Source organism: Phaseolus vulgaris, chromosome 8, assembly GCF_000499845.2.
Source record: "Phaseolus vulgaris cultivar G19833 chromosome 8, P. vulgaris v2.0, whole genome shotgun sequence".
In the NCBI taxonomy this organism is placed as follows: domain Eukaryota; kingdom Viridiplantae; phylum Streptophyta; class Magnoliopsida; order Fabales; family Fabaceae; genus Phaseolus; species Phaseolus vulgaris.
Window position 1 is genome coordinate 49,076,478 of NC_023752.2, and position 20,961 is coordinate 49,097,438.

Sequence of the window (20,961 nt, forward strand, 5' to 3'; positions counted from 1 at the left end):
ATTGTTTTTTCAAATGGAAACCGAGGAAGGAAATTATAGAGAGGTGTAACCCATAAAATTTATTTGAATTAAAGATTTTTAAAGTATTCTGACAATAAATTTGATTATTTAGTGAAATTTTATATAAAAGATTAGATATTTATGAATTTTAATTATGATTAAGTTATGTTTGAATTTTAATTTCAGAAGTTATAATTTAATATTATATTTTGGAGTTATGTGATTAATGGATTTATTTTATTCTAATTTTATGTTATTTTTAAAAATTTAAAGGAAGATGAATAAAAAGTTAGATTATGAATAGAAAAGAGTTAAAAAAAATTGAACATTTAAATTCACTCAAGCGATCTCGTCCAAGCAAAAATAATCCAGAAACAAACTTGTTTTTTTAACTAAACTCGCTCCATAAAAAATCATGTAATCAATTAAACTATTAATAAAATATATAAAGAAAAGAAATATAAAAAATTGAACATATTAAAATAAATTAATCACACTTCATCCTTGCTATGTAAATTGTAATCGTTGAAGTAAAAATAATATCTCATAGATATTAGAGTTACTAACAAGTTCTACAAATAGAATCACCCAAAAATTTTATTTAAAGTGAAAAATACATTACATAAATATTATAAACTTATATAACACCTATAGTTATATATCGCTAATGAAAATACAACTATGAAATATGTCATTACTACCTTTATCTTTCATGGTCACCTTTATTTATCATGTTTATTTTTAGTTTACATTAAAATTATTTTATATTTGGTTGTTTTTATTTTATTGAACTTAGATCTAATTTGTTCTTTTGTTCATTTACTTTATTTTTTACAGTTTACATTTATGCAATTCTTTTACTGTTTTAAATTTATATACATTATTTATGTTAGTTCTCATTCAATCAAGTCATCTTCCTTAAGTTTTTAAGTGTTTAAATTTTTTTATCATAAAATTATAAAATAATGAAAAGTGATTAAATTTTAATATGTATTTTTATCAAAATAATGAAATTTTGATAATAGTAAAGATGAATTTTGATTCTCATAGTAACGAATTAAGCACTCAAAGTAATTATGTTACTTTAAATTTATAAAATTTCAAAAAATTATAATTTAAGTTGAAAATTATAAAATACTATGAAAAAACTTATAATTATATCTGATTTTTGTAATATATTTAATTTATATAAAATGAGGGGACAGGTAGCTATAATTAACTACCCTTTTTTAAAACTATTTTTGATTAGTGAAGAATGATTTCTTTTTTAATCCTGACGAAATAAAATTACGGGTGATTAAAGGAGAGTCAAATTTGAAGAAAAAAGAATGAATAAACATAACGTGTGAAAAGAATTTTTGTCACCTCACGTCCACGTTTATTAGTAGTTTAGTTAAATCTCAATGGTAAATTTACGAGGATAGATGAAAATTTTCCCTAAATATCTTATTTATAAAATGTATTATTTACAAAGTTTTATATTAAAGAAAAAAATCATTGTGAAAATAAGTTTTCTCAAAAAAAATAAATTCAAAATATCCAAAATTAATAAATAAATAAATTATCTTATACTAAATACCTACAAAAATGTACTTAGAATATTAAAGTATTAAAAGCAAAAATTGGATGAGATCTTAAATTTTAAATGACATAAGGAGTTACCAAAAATTAGTATAAAATCCCAAAATAAAATCTTATACTAAAAATATTATGAGATAATCTTAATTTACTTTTTATTCAGTATATTATATAATTTTTAAAATTTATTATAATTTCTCTTTCACTGCAAAAGTTTTAAAAAATCTTACTTTAATAATATTTTATTCTAAATTATAGAGTAGAAGTGGTATAATTAAAATGACACCTGAATATTTTATTCTTAAATTTAAAATAACATATAAATAAAAATTCAATTATTCAGGTTTCTAAAAACTCTATTTTCTTTTTCTCTTCATTCTCTCTAAGATTCTGATCTCTTCGCTCATCAGTTTGACGATCAGAGTACCATTAAACTCCTGACAGTGAAGACTACAAGACTGCCCGATCAGAATTTCTGATAGAGTAAGTTTATTTTTGTTCCCTTTCCTTTCTTCTCCATTCTTTCTAAGATTTTGACCTCCTCGCTTATATTAATTCTAAAATTTTGATGTTAAACATGTATTTAATTATTTTTTGGTATATTTCATTTTATTAAGTGTGGATTTATTTAATTGACAATTGTGTTTTAGATTAACAGTTTTACATCAATAATTATTTTGGTGAAATACTTATATTATAAGTGTTATGATTTTGTTGATAAACTCAAATTATATATAAATTTGAGATGTTTGGCTTTGAAAGATTCATATGTTATCTTCTGAATGAATTGATTCCTTATCGATTTCATTCTTATATTTGTAGAAATAAGAAACAATAGTTTCAAAATATCTAGAAAATAAAATGGATAGTTACCCAATAAGTATAAAACAATTGCAAGTTAGATTTAGTTGTGTCATGGTTTAGTTTAAGATAGATATAAGTTATGAAGAGTAAATAAGTAGTATGTTGAAGGTTTAAAGATTTAAGCATGTGTTTCTATAAGGAGTACCAGAGTTAAGTTCCAAGATGAAAGTAGGATTTTCTTTGATCTAGAGCTTGAAAGATGTTAGTGTCGATTATACAACATAAGATGACTCTAGCTGAACAACAAAGCTTAAAAGGAAATTTGAAATTTGGTGGAGAAAGTAGTTTACAAGTTGATTATATCATGTTGAGAAGTATCAATGATTTTGGGAAAAAAAGAAAGATGAGATATTTTAATTGTGTTTAAGTTACAGTTAGACAAAAAAAATTGTTGAAAAGCAGCAGACAGAGAAATTACTTGGATAGGAGCAAAATTTTCACACATAATGGATGTTGTTTAGTTTATTTGGATTTGAAAGCATTGTGTATTCGGAATCGACACACTCCTTTATTTCGATTATGTAGGAGATGAATTGGATGTTATTCCAGGGATGGATTGGCTATCTGCCGATCACATTCTCAAAGGGTGTGCTCAATAGAAGATAGTGTTTCCAAATTCCAATGAGTCAGAATCTATGTCTATTCAACAAGTGTGGTCTAAACTGAAGAAAGGATCAAGTTGTTTTATAATCTTATCTCAGGTGGGAGTTAAGAATAAAGATGAGATTAGTAGTATACCTATGGTAAAGGAATTTGTGGATGTAATTCCAGAAGGAATACTTGGATTACCTCCTAAGAGAGAAGTGAAATTCTCCATTGATCTGGTACCTGGAGTTCGAACAGTGTCAATGGGATCTTACAAAATGGCTCCAGCCGAGTGGATTTAACTAAAGAAGTGAAATTTTTGCTCTTCTCTTTGAGTCAAATTTTGACCTTGTTAGGTTTGTCTCTGCATAGGTTTTGCATGTGACTCTTTTAGATTCAGGGTTGATCTTTGTTAGCTCAGGGTCCTAGTGTTATAGTTAGATTTTTATTGAGACTTTGTGGTGCAGGTTAAGCTACCCTTGAGTTTTTGGTAGGTTTGAAGCTCTTAGTGAGCAACTGCTCAAGTTCAAGTTAGGGAAACTAGTCTTTTTCTTTTCAATAGAATCCTAGGTTAGAAGATATGAGTGTGGGTACGTGGTTACCAATTTCAATTTTTTCTTGCAGATTGTCTCTTTTAATAGTAAAGTAATATATTGTTGGTTGATTTTAAATATTATATATTGATTTTAAGGTGAATAACTTATTAAAATTGTTTGTGATTGTGAATTAAAAGTATTTGAATTGTAATATCAATGAGTTGAATTGTATCTGAATAGTTTGTTGAAGTAATTAAAATGTGATGTTTGATGAGGATTGGTTGTTTGATTATAAATTATGTTTGATTTAGAGAGCATATACTGTTGAATCAAGTGTGTTCAAGCTTTGAAGAATCCAAACCCTTTGAAGGTTGATGGAAGGCTGGGTGTGCTTGTTGTTGCTGAAGTGTTTTAGAATAGGATATGGGGTAGATTATCTGTGTAAATCCACTCTTGATTGAATTCAAAGCTTAAGCATTCTCAAACCTTTTTAATAGAAAAGTGTTTTTCAAACTAAGTGAAAAACAACCTATTGTTTTGTCGAAACAACCGATTGTTTTATACTTAGGTGTTTTAAGAAAGGTTGAAAACTGTTTTTGATGGTTGACTTGCTGTTAAACCAAAACAACCGATTGATTCGAGCATTCAACCGATTGTTTGTTTTGGGACCATAACAGAAAACTGTTTTGTGCTTTGACTGAGCTTTAAATGATTTTATAACTGAATACGCTCCAGTTTTAAATGCTTTGACCAGTCTTTGAAAGCAATAAATAGTTTGTTCAGATTATGTAACAAACAAGAACTGAGATTTAATCAAAGAAAAACATATTTGAGTTTTTCACTGATTTTGCTTTTGAAGAGTTGAAGATTGCTTTGAGATTGCTTTGATCAAGAGAGTGTGGAATAGGATTTTCATCTTGTATTGATTTCATGTCTTTCTGTAACAAGTGTGATCCTTTTGTACTTTGAGAAAACTCTGTGTGTGAAGATGAGAAGTGTTGTGTGCTCTTGAGGTTGTCAAGATCAGCATTCTTAGTGGTGTTTGTGCTTAGCCAAAGGAAATGTGTGTCTTGAGGGGATTAAGGTCACTTCTTTGGTGGTGTTGTAAGTAATCTAGGTTTGATTGCTTAGTGGTTTCCCAGTGGTTTATGGGAAGACTGGATGTAGCTCTTGGTTTAAGAGTGAACCAGTATAAGCCTGTGTGTGCAATCTCTCTATCCCTTGAACCCTTTAATTTCAGTTTATATTAACCCTAAACTAGTATAAACAACCGATTGTTTCTGCGAAACAACCGATTGTTTTTCTGGTGCTGTGCTAAATTGTTTTGTGTTTTTGGCAAACTGAATTCTGAATCAAGTTTTCTCGAAGTAATTTCATTCTAGACTTAAAAGTTTGCGAAAACCCTCTTTAAACCATTCACCCCCTTTCTAGTTTAAAGCCACACATTCTAACATATACGAGTAAGAACTGTCATTTTAATGTGTAGATTATTAAAATTATGAGTTGAATACGTTTTGGTTTAGTAATAATAGGACTAATTTGACATGTTTATGCAGATGTTTCTGCATATCTCGCTTAGGGGAGATAATTCTTGTTCATGCGGGACGAGGTGTTCTTGAGTCCATTTTCGCTTAAGTGAGAAGGAATCTCACTTAAGTGAAAATGGGATCAAGTTTGGGGTTGCTCTTACTCAAGCTAGACTCTATGAAAAAAAAACTTAAAATTTTTATTTTTTCTTTTAAAATCCTACTTTATTGTTGTTTATTGTTTTAAGTGAAAATACTAAATTTTATTTAAAAATATAATTAAAGGAACTTAGTTATGTGTTTAAGTGAATTTTGAGATATATTTGGATTGTTTAGAAAAGTTTAAGATATGGTGTGATTGAATGGTGTATTGATGTGTTACATGAGGTATGGAATGATGTGAAAGTGTGATCAAGACATAGTATTTTCAGGAAAAGAAATACCGTGTTGAGATTGTTGTTAGGGTGTATTGATCTGTCAAGAGGTCCCAATCCAATGAGACGATCCTGACTCTACTGATATAATGGAATTACAGATGAAATTATTCAATTCGTGAGAGTCAAAGGAGGTTCATATAACTTTCTCTATGATTTGAAATATAATATGGTCTTTCAGGTCATATGAATTTACCTTGTTATATAAGATGATGAGATGATGAGACATTGAGATGTTTATGCGCATGACTGTGTGGATTCACAATGAGTAGTATGACAAGTGCAAGCCTCAGGATGCTAATTTCAATACACGAGTCTTCTGGAAGTAGAGTCAAGTGTCTATGTGTTGTGAGTCAGTAAAAGTCTGACATAAGAAAGATTAATTGTAAATTTTGATAGACATTTGATGGTTATTTGGAAAATGCATGAGAATTGACAACTTTATGTGAATATTTAAAGTTATATTTATATTAGAAGTTTTAAAAATAGCTAGCTTACCCTTTGCTTTGTTTTGTGTTTTTTTTTTTTAATATGTGATGATTGTGTATTTAGATGGAATCAGATGATGTTATAGGTGATTGAACTCCTCGGAGAGAAGTTGGATGATGTAAATGTTTAGTTTCTTTTCAATATTTATTTTAATTTTATGTAAGTATTTAAAATCTTTACGAAGAAGGATATTTTTTTAAACGATATATGAAAGAGTTATATATATTGTTGATTATTGTTATTAGATGTGGAAAAAATATAGAGATGTTACAGTGCAATTGAATTTATAGGTTTTTTTTTCATGAATATATGAAAAATAATAAACTATGTGAATAATTAGTTAAAATATGCAAACAAAAATTTAAAATAAACACTAAAAAAAAATCAATTTACTGACAAATTTTTATCAACGAATCTGAATCCGTATGCAAATTAAGTATTACCGACATATTTTTACCAAACAGATCTGAATCTGTAAGTAAGTTCAGCATTACCTACGGATATTATCACCCATAGATCTGAATCTGTAAGTAAATTCAGCATTACCTACGGATATTACTCACAAATCTGAATTCATAGGTAATTTTAGCATTATTTACGAAATATTACCCACAAATTTAAATCTATAGGTAAATTTAACTTTACTTATAGATTATTACCCAAAGATCTTTATCCGTAAGTAAATTTTACATTATCTACAAATTTCACCCACAAATCTATATCTAAAAAGTAAATTTAATCTTATTATTAATATAAATATTTTATTAACAATATTAATAATATTAAGAATATAAATAATGTTAATAGTTTTATAATTTTTAATAATATAAATAATATTAATCATAATAATTACTTACATAATATTAAAAATACTATTATAATATAAATAATTATAAAATCATAACTAATATTTATAAGTAATAATAATAAATAATAATCATAACTAATTACACACGTAATATTAAAAATATTATTTTAATATAAATAATTATAAAATTATAACTAATATTCATAAATAATAACTATAAATATTATGAATATTAATAATAGTAAAAAAATTAATAATAATATTAATATTGTGAATAATATTATGGTAATACTTAATAATATTATTAATTTGAATATAATAATATTAATAATATAAATAATATTAAATATATTAATAATATTAATAATATTAATAATATTTATATTATTAATTATATTAATATTGATAATCATATTAATAAGTATAATAATAATAAAATAATATTAACTTAAAATTTTATTGGTCATTCAAAATATTTGACTTGGAGTGTTAGTGTGTACTTTATTTTTAACATTAATAATAATTATAATAATTAAAATTTTAAAAATTTCTTATATCTTACATAAATTTATTTTCTACTCATTAATAAAAGAATCTTTCCAATGTCTTCAGATTACATAAAAAAGAAGAAGAATTAATAGACTCAAACTTAAAAAGAATTTATCAGAGAGAATTCTCACATTTATTAAAATCATCCATATATAACTAAAATATCGGCTAAGAGTTTGAATAGGAAAGTAGGGTTGAAATTTAGGTCAGAAGAAGTGGATATGGAGCCAAACTTGGGTCCACAGTGGTTACACAGAAACAGTCACGGGTCACCTACTCATGGAGTAGAATTATATACCATTTTTTTAATTTTATTTGAATTCCCTTTTCTGTAATTGAAGTAATTAAACATATATTTAATTTTTAGGAATTTCTTATATATATATTAAATAAAAACATTAATATATGAATATAATTTTTTTTTTAATTTTTAATGCTTAATATTAATTATATATTAATATTAATTTTATTTTTAATAAAAATACATAATAATCACTAAATATTAAACACATAATTAATTATATTAACTATTAATAAAGTTTAAATAAAATGAAGAAAATGAATAAAATTAAATTTATTGTATTAAAAGTATAATTTTTTTATTATGCTAAAAACTTATATCAATATTTATAGTAGTAAATCACCTATTTATTTTTAATAGTTTGATTTTATGCTTATGTATAAGAAATATTTGTTAAAATTTGCTTATGAATATAATATTTCAGTAATTTGAAAGATACAAAGTTGATATAAGATGAAAAAAAGAAAAGAAAATGTATATGCTTTATCTTGTGTTGGTGGTTTGCGAAGTGTTGTTGTTTTCTGACAATGATTGTGTTATTGGTTTGTTTGTGGTGGTGTCAACGCGGAAATCAAATTCTAGGACTGTGAAAAAACCATGAGAGACTGTTTTGTTGGAGACTTAACAGGCTTTTACTACCTGCTATATGTCTCAAAATTATAGAGGTTGATTGGTATATAGTTATTTATGGTTAATAATTAAGGAAATTATATCATGTTTGTATAAAAATATAAAGGAAATAAGAGAAGAAAATTACAAAAATTAATATTTTAGTTGTTTTGATAACGCTCAACCACAAAGAGAAAAAAAAAATACATTCAGTATTTCTCTTTAAAGCAAAAAATTGAAGGTATTTGAGAGAGATGAACTCTTCATCAATAAATGATAAAAAGATAGACTCTTATTCTCTCTTTTATATATATCTTACTAGCTGTCACTATGATACACGGAAAAATATTTCGATATATACAGATACACAAATTTTATTAATATATCAATATTTTTCAATAAAAAATGTAATATTTACTTTAAAAACTAAGTTTCTATTTTAAAGTCGATGAAACTAAAAAAACCTACATTTTCCCCAAAATATCATAATAGAACTAAAATATAATAAGGGAAAACAAATATAGGATAGAAGATAATATTTCTCTACCTAGACAAAAACATTCTTAAACTGAAAATCTTAAGACTTCATTAAATACTATATTTAATATCGAACAACTTGATTTTTCTTCCTCGTCTAAAATAAGCCTATTTTAACATTTTTCTTTTACCTGACTATTGACGGTGTGACATATAACTCTATGAATAAAAATTGGTTTAGCCACTAATAGGCGAACATGTGAAACTGACTCTCACTACCTATTTTTAATTGTCATTATGAGTTTCATTGTAGACTTGTATACTTGATCAATATTGTTTCTCATCACTGTAACTCTTCAACTTCAGAGTATGAGTTTATCATCAGAAATTCTTAAACATTTTATGTAAGGATTGAGAAATTATACTTTTTAGAATGGAAGTGGTATAATTAAAATGACACTTGAATATTTTATTATTAAAGTTAAAAGAGTATATAAATAAAAATTCAGTTATTCAGGTTTCATTTGAAAAAGAATCACTATCTCTCTAAACACTATTTTTTCCTTTTCTCTGTCTTTTTTCTAAGATTCCAACATCCTCGCTCGTCAGTTTGATAATCGGAGTCCGCCATCAAACTCTTGACAGTGAACACTACAAGACTGCCCGATCAAAATCTTTCATTATGAAATGATGTGAAAGTGTGATCAAAACATAGTATTTTCAGGAAAGGAAATATCGTGTTGAGATTGTGATTAGGGTGTATTGATTTGTCAAGTCCCGATCCAATGAGACGATCTTGACTCTACTAATATAATGGAATCACATAGATGAAGTTATTCAGTTGGTGAGAGTCGAAGGAGGTTCATATGACTTTGTCTACGGTTTGAAATATAATATGGTCTTTCAGGTCATATGAATTTACCATGTCATATGAGATGATGAGATATTGAGATGTTTAAGCGTATGACTGTGTGGATTCACAACGAGTAGTATGACAGGTGTAGGTCTCAGGATTCTAATTTCAATGCACAAGTCTTCCGAAAGTAGAGTCAAGTGTCTATGTGCTATGAGTCAGTAGAAGTCTGACATGAGAAAGATAAATTGTGAATTTTGACAAACACTTGATGGTTATGTGGAAATGTATGAGAATTGATGACTTTATGTGGATATTTAAAGTTATATTTATATTAGAATTTTTTTTAAATAGCTAGCTTACCCTTTGTTTTGTTTTGTGATTGTTTTCTTTAATCTGTGATGATCGTGTAATTACACGGGAGCAGATGATGTTACAAGTGAAAGAGCTCCCGAGTGAGAAGCTGGATGATGAAAATGTTTATTCTCTTTTAAATATTTATTTTAATTTTATGTAAATATTTAAAGTTCTATGAAGAGGAATATATTTTAAAACACTATATGAAAGAGTTGTAAACATATTTGTATTATGTTTATATATTTATTTTGATATTTCATGCAAAGTATGGTTATTAGATACGGGTAAAATATAAGGATGTTACATTTTATGCCTTTTAAACTCAATTCCTAATTGTGGAGAGGATAAGATTATTTTTTCCCACAACATCAATTGCTAGAGCCACAATTGTTTTTTCCTAAAAGAATTATGAAAGTGATTGTTTTTAAGTAAATTTGGATATGCATATTCAATCAATGAAAGTAGTGGATTTTCAAAATTCATAAGCAACTCCCGTGAATTTGAATATTTTTTTTTCTAACTCAATGGATTTTTGCATGCTTCAATAAAAAATTCAGCCAGTGAAACTTTTACAACTCCTCCACAATTGTGATGAATTTATTGGTCCTAACACAATGTCATGTGTAGATAATTTTCTTATAATAAGTTTTATTTTTAAGAAATCACCTCAAACAATACTTTTCCTAGAAATGATTTACTTAAAATTTTGTTTGTTCCCAACCTTTTAATATCTTAGAGTTTGATCCAATCTTAAAATTCATTCCCATAATGTAACTAGTTATTCTTCTATGAAGAACTTATGAAGTTAATTGCAAGTTATTCTTGTATTTTTTTTTATATTCTAATGTATATTTTCTTTATATGAAGTTCATGTCTATTAATTTTTCTCGTAATCTATCTTGTCCTTAAGATGAATTTATTTGGAAGAAATTTTCTATTGCAAACCATCTCAATTATGAAACACAATGATCTTTTTAAAAATATTCCTAAGGGTCACCAATTGGGAGGAGGTATTGTTCTTAACATACAACTCACATTGACTTATAGAGCTAATGTCATCCTCTTATCGTTCAACAATAATACAACTCCTTTTAGTATTGACTCTAAGTGTTATACATTTCTAGGTACATGTCAAACTCCCATATCAAGTTTTGTGTCAATTCTTGCATAACATCTTCCTTGATTTGTTATCTCAACTATTGTATGAACTCTTCACTGGGATCTAAGAGGTATGGGATTCATGTGATGGATGTCCAAAGTATAATTAAATCCCCACACCATATCAAGTAGTATGAACACAAACATATTACTTGGATTATGTACTTGATATAAATATTTCACTATCCTTACACCAAATACATAATTTGTGGCCAATTTTAACTTAATTGACAACACAACTTCATTATAACTAAAGAAAGAACATTCAATTTCAACGTCCCCACATTAGGGATATATTAAATGCACCTATATTAGAGAAAAAAAAAACAAAATATCAATTATTTTTCCAATTACGTCCTGTAAGATTAAAACATACATAAGTATGTTTTGAGATTTACTAATATATCTTGCCATATGATATTCTTTTCTTGTTTAATAATATGATCCTAGGATAGGATTAAGCTAGAATCTTCTTGCGAGCAATTACATTGATATTGTTTCTAAAAGACTCAACATTTGGTTGAGAGGGCAAATTAGTGTTATTGTCAATGTTGAAGGGTGTCCTCTCACAATGAGCATAGTGACAAAGCTCAATCTAGTTTCTCTTTTAGCATATTTTATAGAAGTCATATTAGAAGTGGATAAAGCTCGATCATCAATCATGTTCTTAAGAAATTAAATTAACAAATGTTAACAACATTAAAAGGAAATAATACATAGATTATAAAGTTAAGAATAATTTACAAAAATAAACAATTATTTATGCATATATTTTCACTTGTTATCGAGTCACATATATAAGACATCATGAGTCCATTTGTAAGTTAGGATAATGTTAAATATGGTGTAAAATCTTTTATGAATTATTCATACCATGAAAGTCTTGTTATGCTCTATCAACATCCACTTCTCTGATTGATGTGAGTTGATTTTAGATGTTTTCATTTTAGTGACACTTTACTTTTAGGATTGAGATTTTAGAAATTTAAGAGTGAAAACCTTAGGAAAATCCCCATTGGACATTAACTTAACCAAGTGGTTAAATAGATGTGAATGTTTATTTCACAAAGGCAAAGACCAAAAGACAAGATATGGTGAGAATGGATGCAAAACTCAATTGATAAAGACAAAACCGAAAACAATACAATGAAGGAAACAAAGACAATGAACATAAAAATGGAAGGCGAAAATGAAAGAGAATGGAAGAAGGAAACTTATGGAAAAGGAAGAGATGTTCACGCCACTTGAAAGCTTCATTCTCATCAAGATAAGACCAAGGGAGATGAGATAACACTCACTCAAGCTCACACAATTTGTGCAGAGTTTCTTTACTTCATTCAAATTCAACTTTTAAAATACAATGGGTAGATCTCCTATTTTTAGGGGAAGGAGCCTTGGAAAACAAGCAAGAGGGGTAGGATGAGAAAAGAGAAAAAAGGGGTTGCCTTAGGGTTTGACTAAGTCAATCCCGCATCCTAGGCTTGTCCTTCTAGAAACTAGGTCAAAATGTCTTCCTAAAGGGCTAAGAACAAGCTAAAATGATACATACACCCCCTATTATGCTAAAGGCGCCTTATTATAGCATATCTTTGCTATATGGACCCTTAAAGTAAGCCCAATTTATTTACATAACTTTTCTCTTGTGGAAAAGACCAAAAGGAAGAACTTCTGATATTCTGGTTTATAGCTTCTTCTTCCGCTGATGCTTTCTCGAGGTTTGGTGGGGCCCGACTTTGTATACTGAGATTACTGACCTTTTTGTGAGATGCTTGATGTGTCCTTAGTCATCTGCTGATTGCTTTGGTTTGTATCATTGATTGTCTTACATTATTTTCTTTTACACTGACTTTTTGTAGATAAGTACGATATTACGTTGTTTATGTTATTCAATATATACAAAAATTCCTAGTATACTTCTTCTTAATATTTGGTTACCATATATACACATCGTGAGAACTTATATGTGGGTAGTTAAGTGTGTCAAGATTTATCATGAAGTTTCATAGGATTTGTTTTTGACATGTATTCCGACAAAAACTCACTAGTTTTTGTAATGTATCTTTGAACAATACAAACTTTTGAGTGATATTTATTCTTTACAAATCATTTTAAAACCTCCATATAATACTCAATTAGGTACATCCATCTTATATAAATTACCAAATACATTCTAATTTCTCTTAAAAGATGAACAAAAAAGTGCATCATGATATGGAGAAAAAACATATCTTATTGAGACAAGAAAACAACTAATTAAAATAAAATTATAGTAATAAAATTATAAATAATAATAGTAATTAAAATAAAATTAAAATAATATTAATAATAAAATTATAAATAATAATAATAAAAATAAATATAAATTACAAATCTAATAATAATTAAAATAAATTTATTAAATAATAATATTAACAATAACTTTTAATTTTAATCTTATTTTTTATTTTATAAAAATATTTTTTTTATATGTATCTACAATTAAAAATATTAATTATTAAATATTAAATAAATTTAAGCAATAAAAATATTTAATAATATTATTAATAAAAATAAATACTAATAATTAATAATAAAAAAATTATTTATAATATATAAAAATAAGTATTCAAAACTTTAATTAACTAAAATTTATAAAAAAAAAATCATTTTTAAATACTACAATAAATTTATAAACTTACATTCAAATATTTTAAAAAATTAAATTTTTTTCACACAAACTTTAACAAATTTTTTTCACAAGTTCACTATATATACCTTAATCTAAATAATCCAACTTTATTCACATTCAAATTACTCCAAATTCACTTCTTTCAATTCTTACATTTTCACTCTTTAATCCAAACACACGGTAAGTAAATACTTAAATTTTTAAAAAAAATATACATTATAATTTGAATAATATTGTTAAAAATACATACCTGACTGGAAACCTATTTACTTTAGAATACGTATTATGTGAATATTTGAAATGAAAGATAAAATAGATGTAAAATCGTATTAGAAGGAGTGATATGTTGAAAAATAAAACGATTAAAATATTTAATTAAACAAATAAATTAGAAATATGAAAACTACATTTTAAAAATGTAAAGATGTTTTTAGAAAAATATGAATACAACGCCACCTATATCTAAAGCAGTTGATAATAAAGCTTTAAAAATTTCCTCTTTTCTACTTATTGTTTAACGGTCAATTTTTTTTACCATTGAAAAATAAAAGTAAAAGAATTAGTTTTGATGCAGAATCCACTACCAAGGTCAAAGATCCAAACTAGTTGGGATCAGAAAATTAATAGAAAAAGAATGTCAGCACGAAATTACAATTAATTAGAAAAGAGTATTATTTTAAACGATACCCCTATACCTAATCACACTTTACATTGTCCTCTTCTCCGTTATTAACTATTGAAATCTGACATCACATATTTTTATGATTTTGTTCTCTTTATTTTATTCTTCAGTGTGAATTCAAACTAAATGCCCCACTTATTCATGCATAATCTGCGGATCAAAACCTTAATATATATATCTTTTTCTTTCTCAATTATAATTTTAACAATTCTTTTTATAATAGATTATGGTTTTTTTCGTCCAATTTATTATTAAATTGTAACAAAACTTGATCATATAAAAAATAAAAGTTACAAATTAAAATATAACTTTTAATTTAATTTTAACAAAATTTATTTGTATAAAAATATTTTAGTGGGGTAACTTTTTCACCAAAAAATTCGATTACATTATTGAAGTGATTTGTTTTTAGAAGATAGATGTAGATTCAGACATGTACGACCACTTATGAAAAAAAAAATGGTGTGAGCTAGTGGATAGAGCACTGCAACAAAACCAAAGTCTATCTATGTACTGAAGAAGTGCGTTACTACCCTACAATCTGTGGTTCTACACCAACCAATCATATCTTCAATGATTTTTTTTTCATAGGTGGTCACCAAAATTTAAAAGCTACCTTTTCTTGTGCTTCTTGCTTTGTTGAATTACAATATAGTTCTCCTTAATTTTCATTTCTATTTTTCTAGTTTTCCTTTTACAACAAAAATAAATTTCACCTCTAAGTGTCCATTTCTTCATTAATTTATTTATTTATTTCAAGCAATTAAGTTTTGAAGATTTTAAGTCAATTAAATATAAAAAAAATCATAATATGTAAGTAAAAATATCATTTTATAAGTCAGTAGTAAAAAATTAAATTAGACTAAAAAATTAATTTTATAAAGTTTAACTACTAATTTTTTATAACAATGTTTTTTTCTTTCTGAAAATTCTTATTTGATAGAGAATTGCAGTTAAAAAGGAAAGTAGTGAAGTGGGTGATTTTGCATTGTCCGAGGAGTTTACAATTGGTAAAGTGCAGAGGATCTTCTGAGTTCTGACCTCTAATCTGACTCCAATGTTGCTTTTAAATTTACCATTTGACTGAAATGCAAGAAAGGCTTGTGATTATTTATGGCAATAGAATTGAATAGAATGGAGCCCATTAAAACAGAAGTGAGAAGGTCAAAGGTTGCCAAGTGATAAATTTATGGTAGATCTACCAAGTACTAGTAGATCCATCTTTTATTTTTGACTCTTCCAAGTCTTAGAAAATACCAAAATTGTAATGCTCCACTTCATTTTAAAATATAAACAAATCTAACCACGAAAATTAAATTAATAAAAAGTAAGTCTAACAAAGGAACCTTGTATGTTTATATTTATACAAGTATATTAATAAAATTAACTTAGGCTTTGAATGTAATTTTAAAAATACAGGGATGCTAGTCCATTAGGGCTTTCTTTAAATTAGCAAATCCAATGTTATTCATGAAAAATAATTAGAGAATTTTTTTGAGGTCGATAATTTGTTAAAGTATAGAAGAAGTGAGCATATAATTAAATAATATGATATGAAAGAAAAAGATTTGACCATGAATGAAATTTTCGAGGTTGATAATTAGGATGACAATGTGGATTGACCTGTCCCACATAGGTCTACTCTGCGTAGTGAACACGGGCTGATTTCTCTACCCACCCTGCATTGCGGATCTGCAGGTCAAACTGCGTACAATTTTTTCTAAGAAATTTATAAAAATGTTTGTTATTGAAAAATTGAATATAAAAGAATTCAATCAAAATATTTGTTACTTTTTGCATTGCTACTAAGAAATTGAATAATAAAATTCAATAATTATAAAAAAATTGATTATAATTGAATAAAAAGTTGAACCTATGTTTGCTACTGATGTAAAACATAAAACATCAATATTATTTTCTTACATTTCAAACATAGTCAAACATCAATAATTCAATTAAGATAAAAACATCAAACATCAATAATTCAATTAAGATAAAAACATCAAACATCAATATTCTTCCATTTAAAAACATACCCAAACATCGAACAACAACTCTACATTAAAGATAGTCAATTCAATAACATCAATGTTTTTCTATTTCAATAACATTGAATGCATGTTAGTACATTCCTCATTCATTCCAATCCAACTTGCAAATTAAGATCTTGTCGAAAAATATAGAATAAACATATAATTAACACTAGTGCAAAAAAGACTTTTTATGATGATTATACAAGAATTTTTATGACGGTTTTGATGATGTCAAAGATTTAGGCGATATAAAAATTCTGCATTTTCTATGTCGGTTGAAAACCTGACATAATAAGTTAACTTACTATGATGGTTGTATATAAACTGTCATAAAATGTGCAAAATATCTATATTCAAACAGAACTTTCTATGACTGGTATTTCTAGAACAATCATAAAAAATATTATTACTATGATGCACTGCTAGAATACAAAATTTGGATACATTATTGAGAAGTTAAAGCACATGCCAAAGCGCAAGTAAGTTGTATGGTGAATCTTCCATCCTTGTAAAGGTGCTGTTAATGGTTTACAGGGAGTGCTGTTAATGGGATCCAAAATACTATTTTGATCATTCATAAACCGCCGTCGTTGCTTATCGCCTTCTCCGACCACCGCTATCTCCGACCGTTCTCAAGGCGACGGTAGAATGAGCCAAGAAGGAACATCATTTTTCTTTTCAAACTTCCCCTTCGATCTCAGGGAATCAGATTTGTGGAAAATATTCAGGAGATGGGGAAGGGTGAGTGATCTCTTTATATCCAACAGATTAAACATCAAGAAGCAAAGGTTCAGATTTGTTAGATTTCAAGGAGTACAGAATATTAGGGAGTTGGAATTTCATCTAAACTCTATTTAGGTCGGGAGCTGGAAGTTGAATGTTAATAGACCAAAATATAAAAGGGCAGCAGACTCAAGAAAAGAATGGAATGTTAAATTGAAGGAGAAGGCAAGGATGCCTGAGAAAGAAGTTAAAAAAGAATGGAGGGCAAAAGGAGTAAGCACGTACGCAAACACTGTCAAGTATGGTCATAGAGATAGAGCACAAACTCAAAACAGAGAAAATTTGCAAGCCATTCACTTTAGAGCAGAGGAAACTCCCAGAGAATGGTTAAATAATTGTTATATTGGGAGAGTCTCGGATTTAAACAAGGTATCAAGTCTAAATGAAAGCTTTATATTGGGGGGGTCTTGGTTACATAAAGGTCAAATTTCTGGGGGGTTTCCATGTGTTATTGAAAGGGGAAAGCGAGATGAAGATCAAAGAAGCTATAGAGGAGAATAAAGAATGGTTTGAAGAAATGTTTGACACTATCATCCCATGGGAAGATCAATTTGTAGCGGTAGATAAACTGGTGTGGGTGAGATGCAGGGGCCTACCTCTGAAGTTATGGAATACAGACTGTTTTAAGCACATTGCAGCGCTACTGGGAACCCTTATCGAGGTTGACGAGGCAACTTTGGCATTGGAAGAGCTCGAGTATGCAAGGTTCAAAATTAGGGTTTCAGTGGGATGCGAGGCGAAGATCACTAGTTATATGAAAATCAATGAGGTGTTGTATCAGGTATCGGTGGAGGAAGAATGCACTGTCCCAGACTATAAACTGTATCAATGCCATTGGAGCGATGTATCTGAAAGCATGGAAACGGAGGCGGCCTCAATCGCGTCTAATGCTTCAGAGCGTTCGGGTAGTAGGGATTACGAGGACGGTGGAAAGGAGGTTGAGGAGAATCAGATGGCGAAAATGAGCATTGTCCAGCCACCGTTGGTACAAGGTCACCGGAGATCGGAACCTATAGTACCGGATGGTGGTGGTGTGTCCTTTTTGGATAGACCATTAGGCCCTTTCTCTGCACCTATTTTCAGTACAATCATAGGAAGGGAAAACCTAGGGTCTAAAACCCCAACGACATTAAGCAGGGCTGACGTGGACAAACGGTTTGGGCCTTCAGAAACAGCCCAAGAAGGGGAGTTGTCTGCTACCTATAAGGGGTGGGAAGGGAGGTGTAGAAGTAAAAATCATAATGAGGCCCTGTCGAAATCTGGCCCAGTAGTCTGTGGAGAGGAGAAGCTGTGGAATGGGTCGCCTGGAAGTCTGATTTTTTTCGAAAATCTCCGCGATCTCGACGAATCAGAACAGGGAGGCCAAATTGGGATAGGCAAAGCCACCCCACACCATGAGAAAGCTAGAAACGGCGCAATCACCGCACCACTCCCCATTTCGTTCGAGGCTACGGAGGAGAGTAGGAGGAATTCTTTGCGCACGAGGAGAACGGAAGCGAAAGGAGTAGAAGGTTCAACTTTTCAAGCTTTGACGGAGGTAGAAGAAAACGAGGGGGGGGGGAGGATCACGTTTCATATAATTCAGTATCGAGGGTGGAGGATTCGTTGCGAGAGTCACAAGAGAGGGAGGCAAACCAGCCACCTAAGCAATTGTCCCTGTTCGTCACAAAGAACAAACAGAAGCAAAGCCATTTTCAATCGGATTCGAAGTCAAACAGAATCAAAGACTCTTATTTTCTGTTTGGCAAGCAAAGGAAAAAGGGGAACCATCTGACTGTGGATGAAGTGGACAACCAAAAAAGGCAAGTACATAATTCGTGCGCTACTAACTCATCGGCAACATTGGAAAGGAGAGTGTTTTGGGTGGGTGAATCAAGCAAAAACAGCAAGTGAGACGAACGTAAGAATATAAGGTCAGTTCTATCTCAAATTAGTAATTTTGTTTCTGATATGGCCATTAATAATTGCAATCGTTTATTTTGGTTGAAACATGGGAGTCTTGAAACAATTAGAGTGTGGGAATTGGGCAAACAGTTAGGGGCCTCATGTGGGGAAGAAGGAAAAGTTATGGTAAGTTTAGAAGAATTAGAAAAAAGGGACAGGTTTATGAAACTTAAAAGGGAAGCGGGGGAGGTTATAGGTTGTTAATGAGAATTCTTACTCTAAATGTGAGAGGGTTTGAGAGCCCTGTAAAGTGGAGGTATGTTAAGGAATTGATAAGAAAGGAAGGGATCAATATGTTGTGTTTGCAAGAAGTCAGAATGAAAAATTTCAGTTTAAATTTATGCTGTAAGTTATGGGGTGACAATGACATTGATTTCTTATACAGTGAACCAACTGACGGATCAGGGGGTATTCTGATGATTTGGCACAAATTGTTCTTTCAATGTACTAGTAATTTAATCAATAGAAGGTTCATAGTGCTTTCTGGGTTTTCTAAGGAGAAAAATATCCCTGTTGTGATTGTAAATGTGTATTCTTCTTGTATTCTACAAGAGAAAAAGCAAATGTGGACAGAGTTATTGGAGATTAGGCAAAGGGAACCTTGTAGCTCTTGGTGCTTATTGGGGGACTTCAACTCCATAAGAAATGAAAGGGAACGAAGGGGGGTTAGTAGAGTAAGTGGTAATAAGAGAGAAATGCAAGGTTTTAATAACTTCATTGACAATATGGAGATGGTGGATATACCATACATTGGAAGAAAATACACTTGGTATAGACCTAACGGCAAAGCAAAGAGTAGGCTTGATAGGTTTTTGGTGTCTTTTGATTGGTTACAATATTGGACAGGTTGCAAGCAATATGTTACAGATAGACAAGTATCTGATCACTGTGCGCTAGTGCTAAAGTCAAATGTGGCAGATTGGGGACCAAAACCTTTTAGGTTTCTTGACATTTGGCAGGATGATAAAGAGTTTGGTAATTTTGTCAAAAGCAAGTGGGAAAGTTATTTGGTTCAAGGTAACGAAATCTTGGTGCTAAAAGAGAAACTGAAAATGCTAAAGAGCGACCTGAAAGGTTGGAATAAAGATGTTTTTGGGCACACTGATAAGTTAAAATTGGAGATCTTGAGGAAAATACAAGAGTTGGATTCGAGAGATGATGAAGGCAGTTTGGATGAAAACAAGATCATAGAAAGAAGAGAACTCCTGAGTCAATTACAGGACATTAATGAGAGAAACGAATCTCTATTACAACAAAAGTCAAGAACATTGTGGATTAAATAGGGGGACTCAAACTCTAAATTCTTTCATGCCTCTATCAAATGGAGGAGGATGAGGAATGAGATTAAAGGAGTTAAATGTAATCTATCTGGGAATTGGGAGGAAGAACCAAACAAGGTAAAAGAGAAGGTTTGGGATTTCTATAGAAATAAGATGTCGGCTACCGAAGATATTGGAGTTAGGTTGGATAATGTGGCTTTCAAGGAGTTATCTGAATATGAAAATAGGTTCTTGTCAGATCCATTCGATGAAAAAGAAATAAAGGAAGCCATTTGGAACTGCGATAGTCATAAAAGTCCTGGCCCAGATGGAGTAACTTTCAGCTTCATTAAAAATAATTGGAATTTTCTAGGAAAAGAAATGTTGGGAGCCGTAAATTTCTTTCATAAGGAGGGGAAGATCCCGAAGGGTTGTAATGCGTCTTTCATAACATTGATTCCAAAGTCT

The 20,961-nt window shown here is 29.1% G+C and overlaps 1 protein-coding gene across 1 annotated transcript; it reads left to right on the top strand.

Annotated features, from left to right (window-relative positions):
- The first annotated feature begins 19,437 nt into the window (after nt 1–19,437).
- On the top strand, nt 19,438–20,517 carry LOC137825284 (uncharacterized). The gene has a single exon (XM_068630958.1). The coding sequence runs from the start codon at nt 19,438–19,440 to the stop codon at nt 20,515–20,517; it is 1,080 nt and encodes a 359-aa protein (XP_068487059.1).
- Nucleotides 20,518–20,961: the final 444 nt, after the last annotated feature.

Bases quoted from the DNA above. Each gene is read 5' to 3' on its own strand.
- LOC137825284 (XM_068630958.1), top strand. From the start codon at position 19,438: ATGAGAATTCTTACTCTAAATGTGAGAGGGTTTGAGAGCCCTGTAAAG.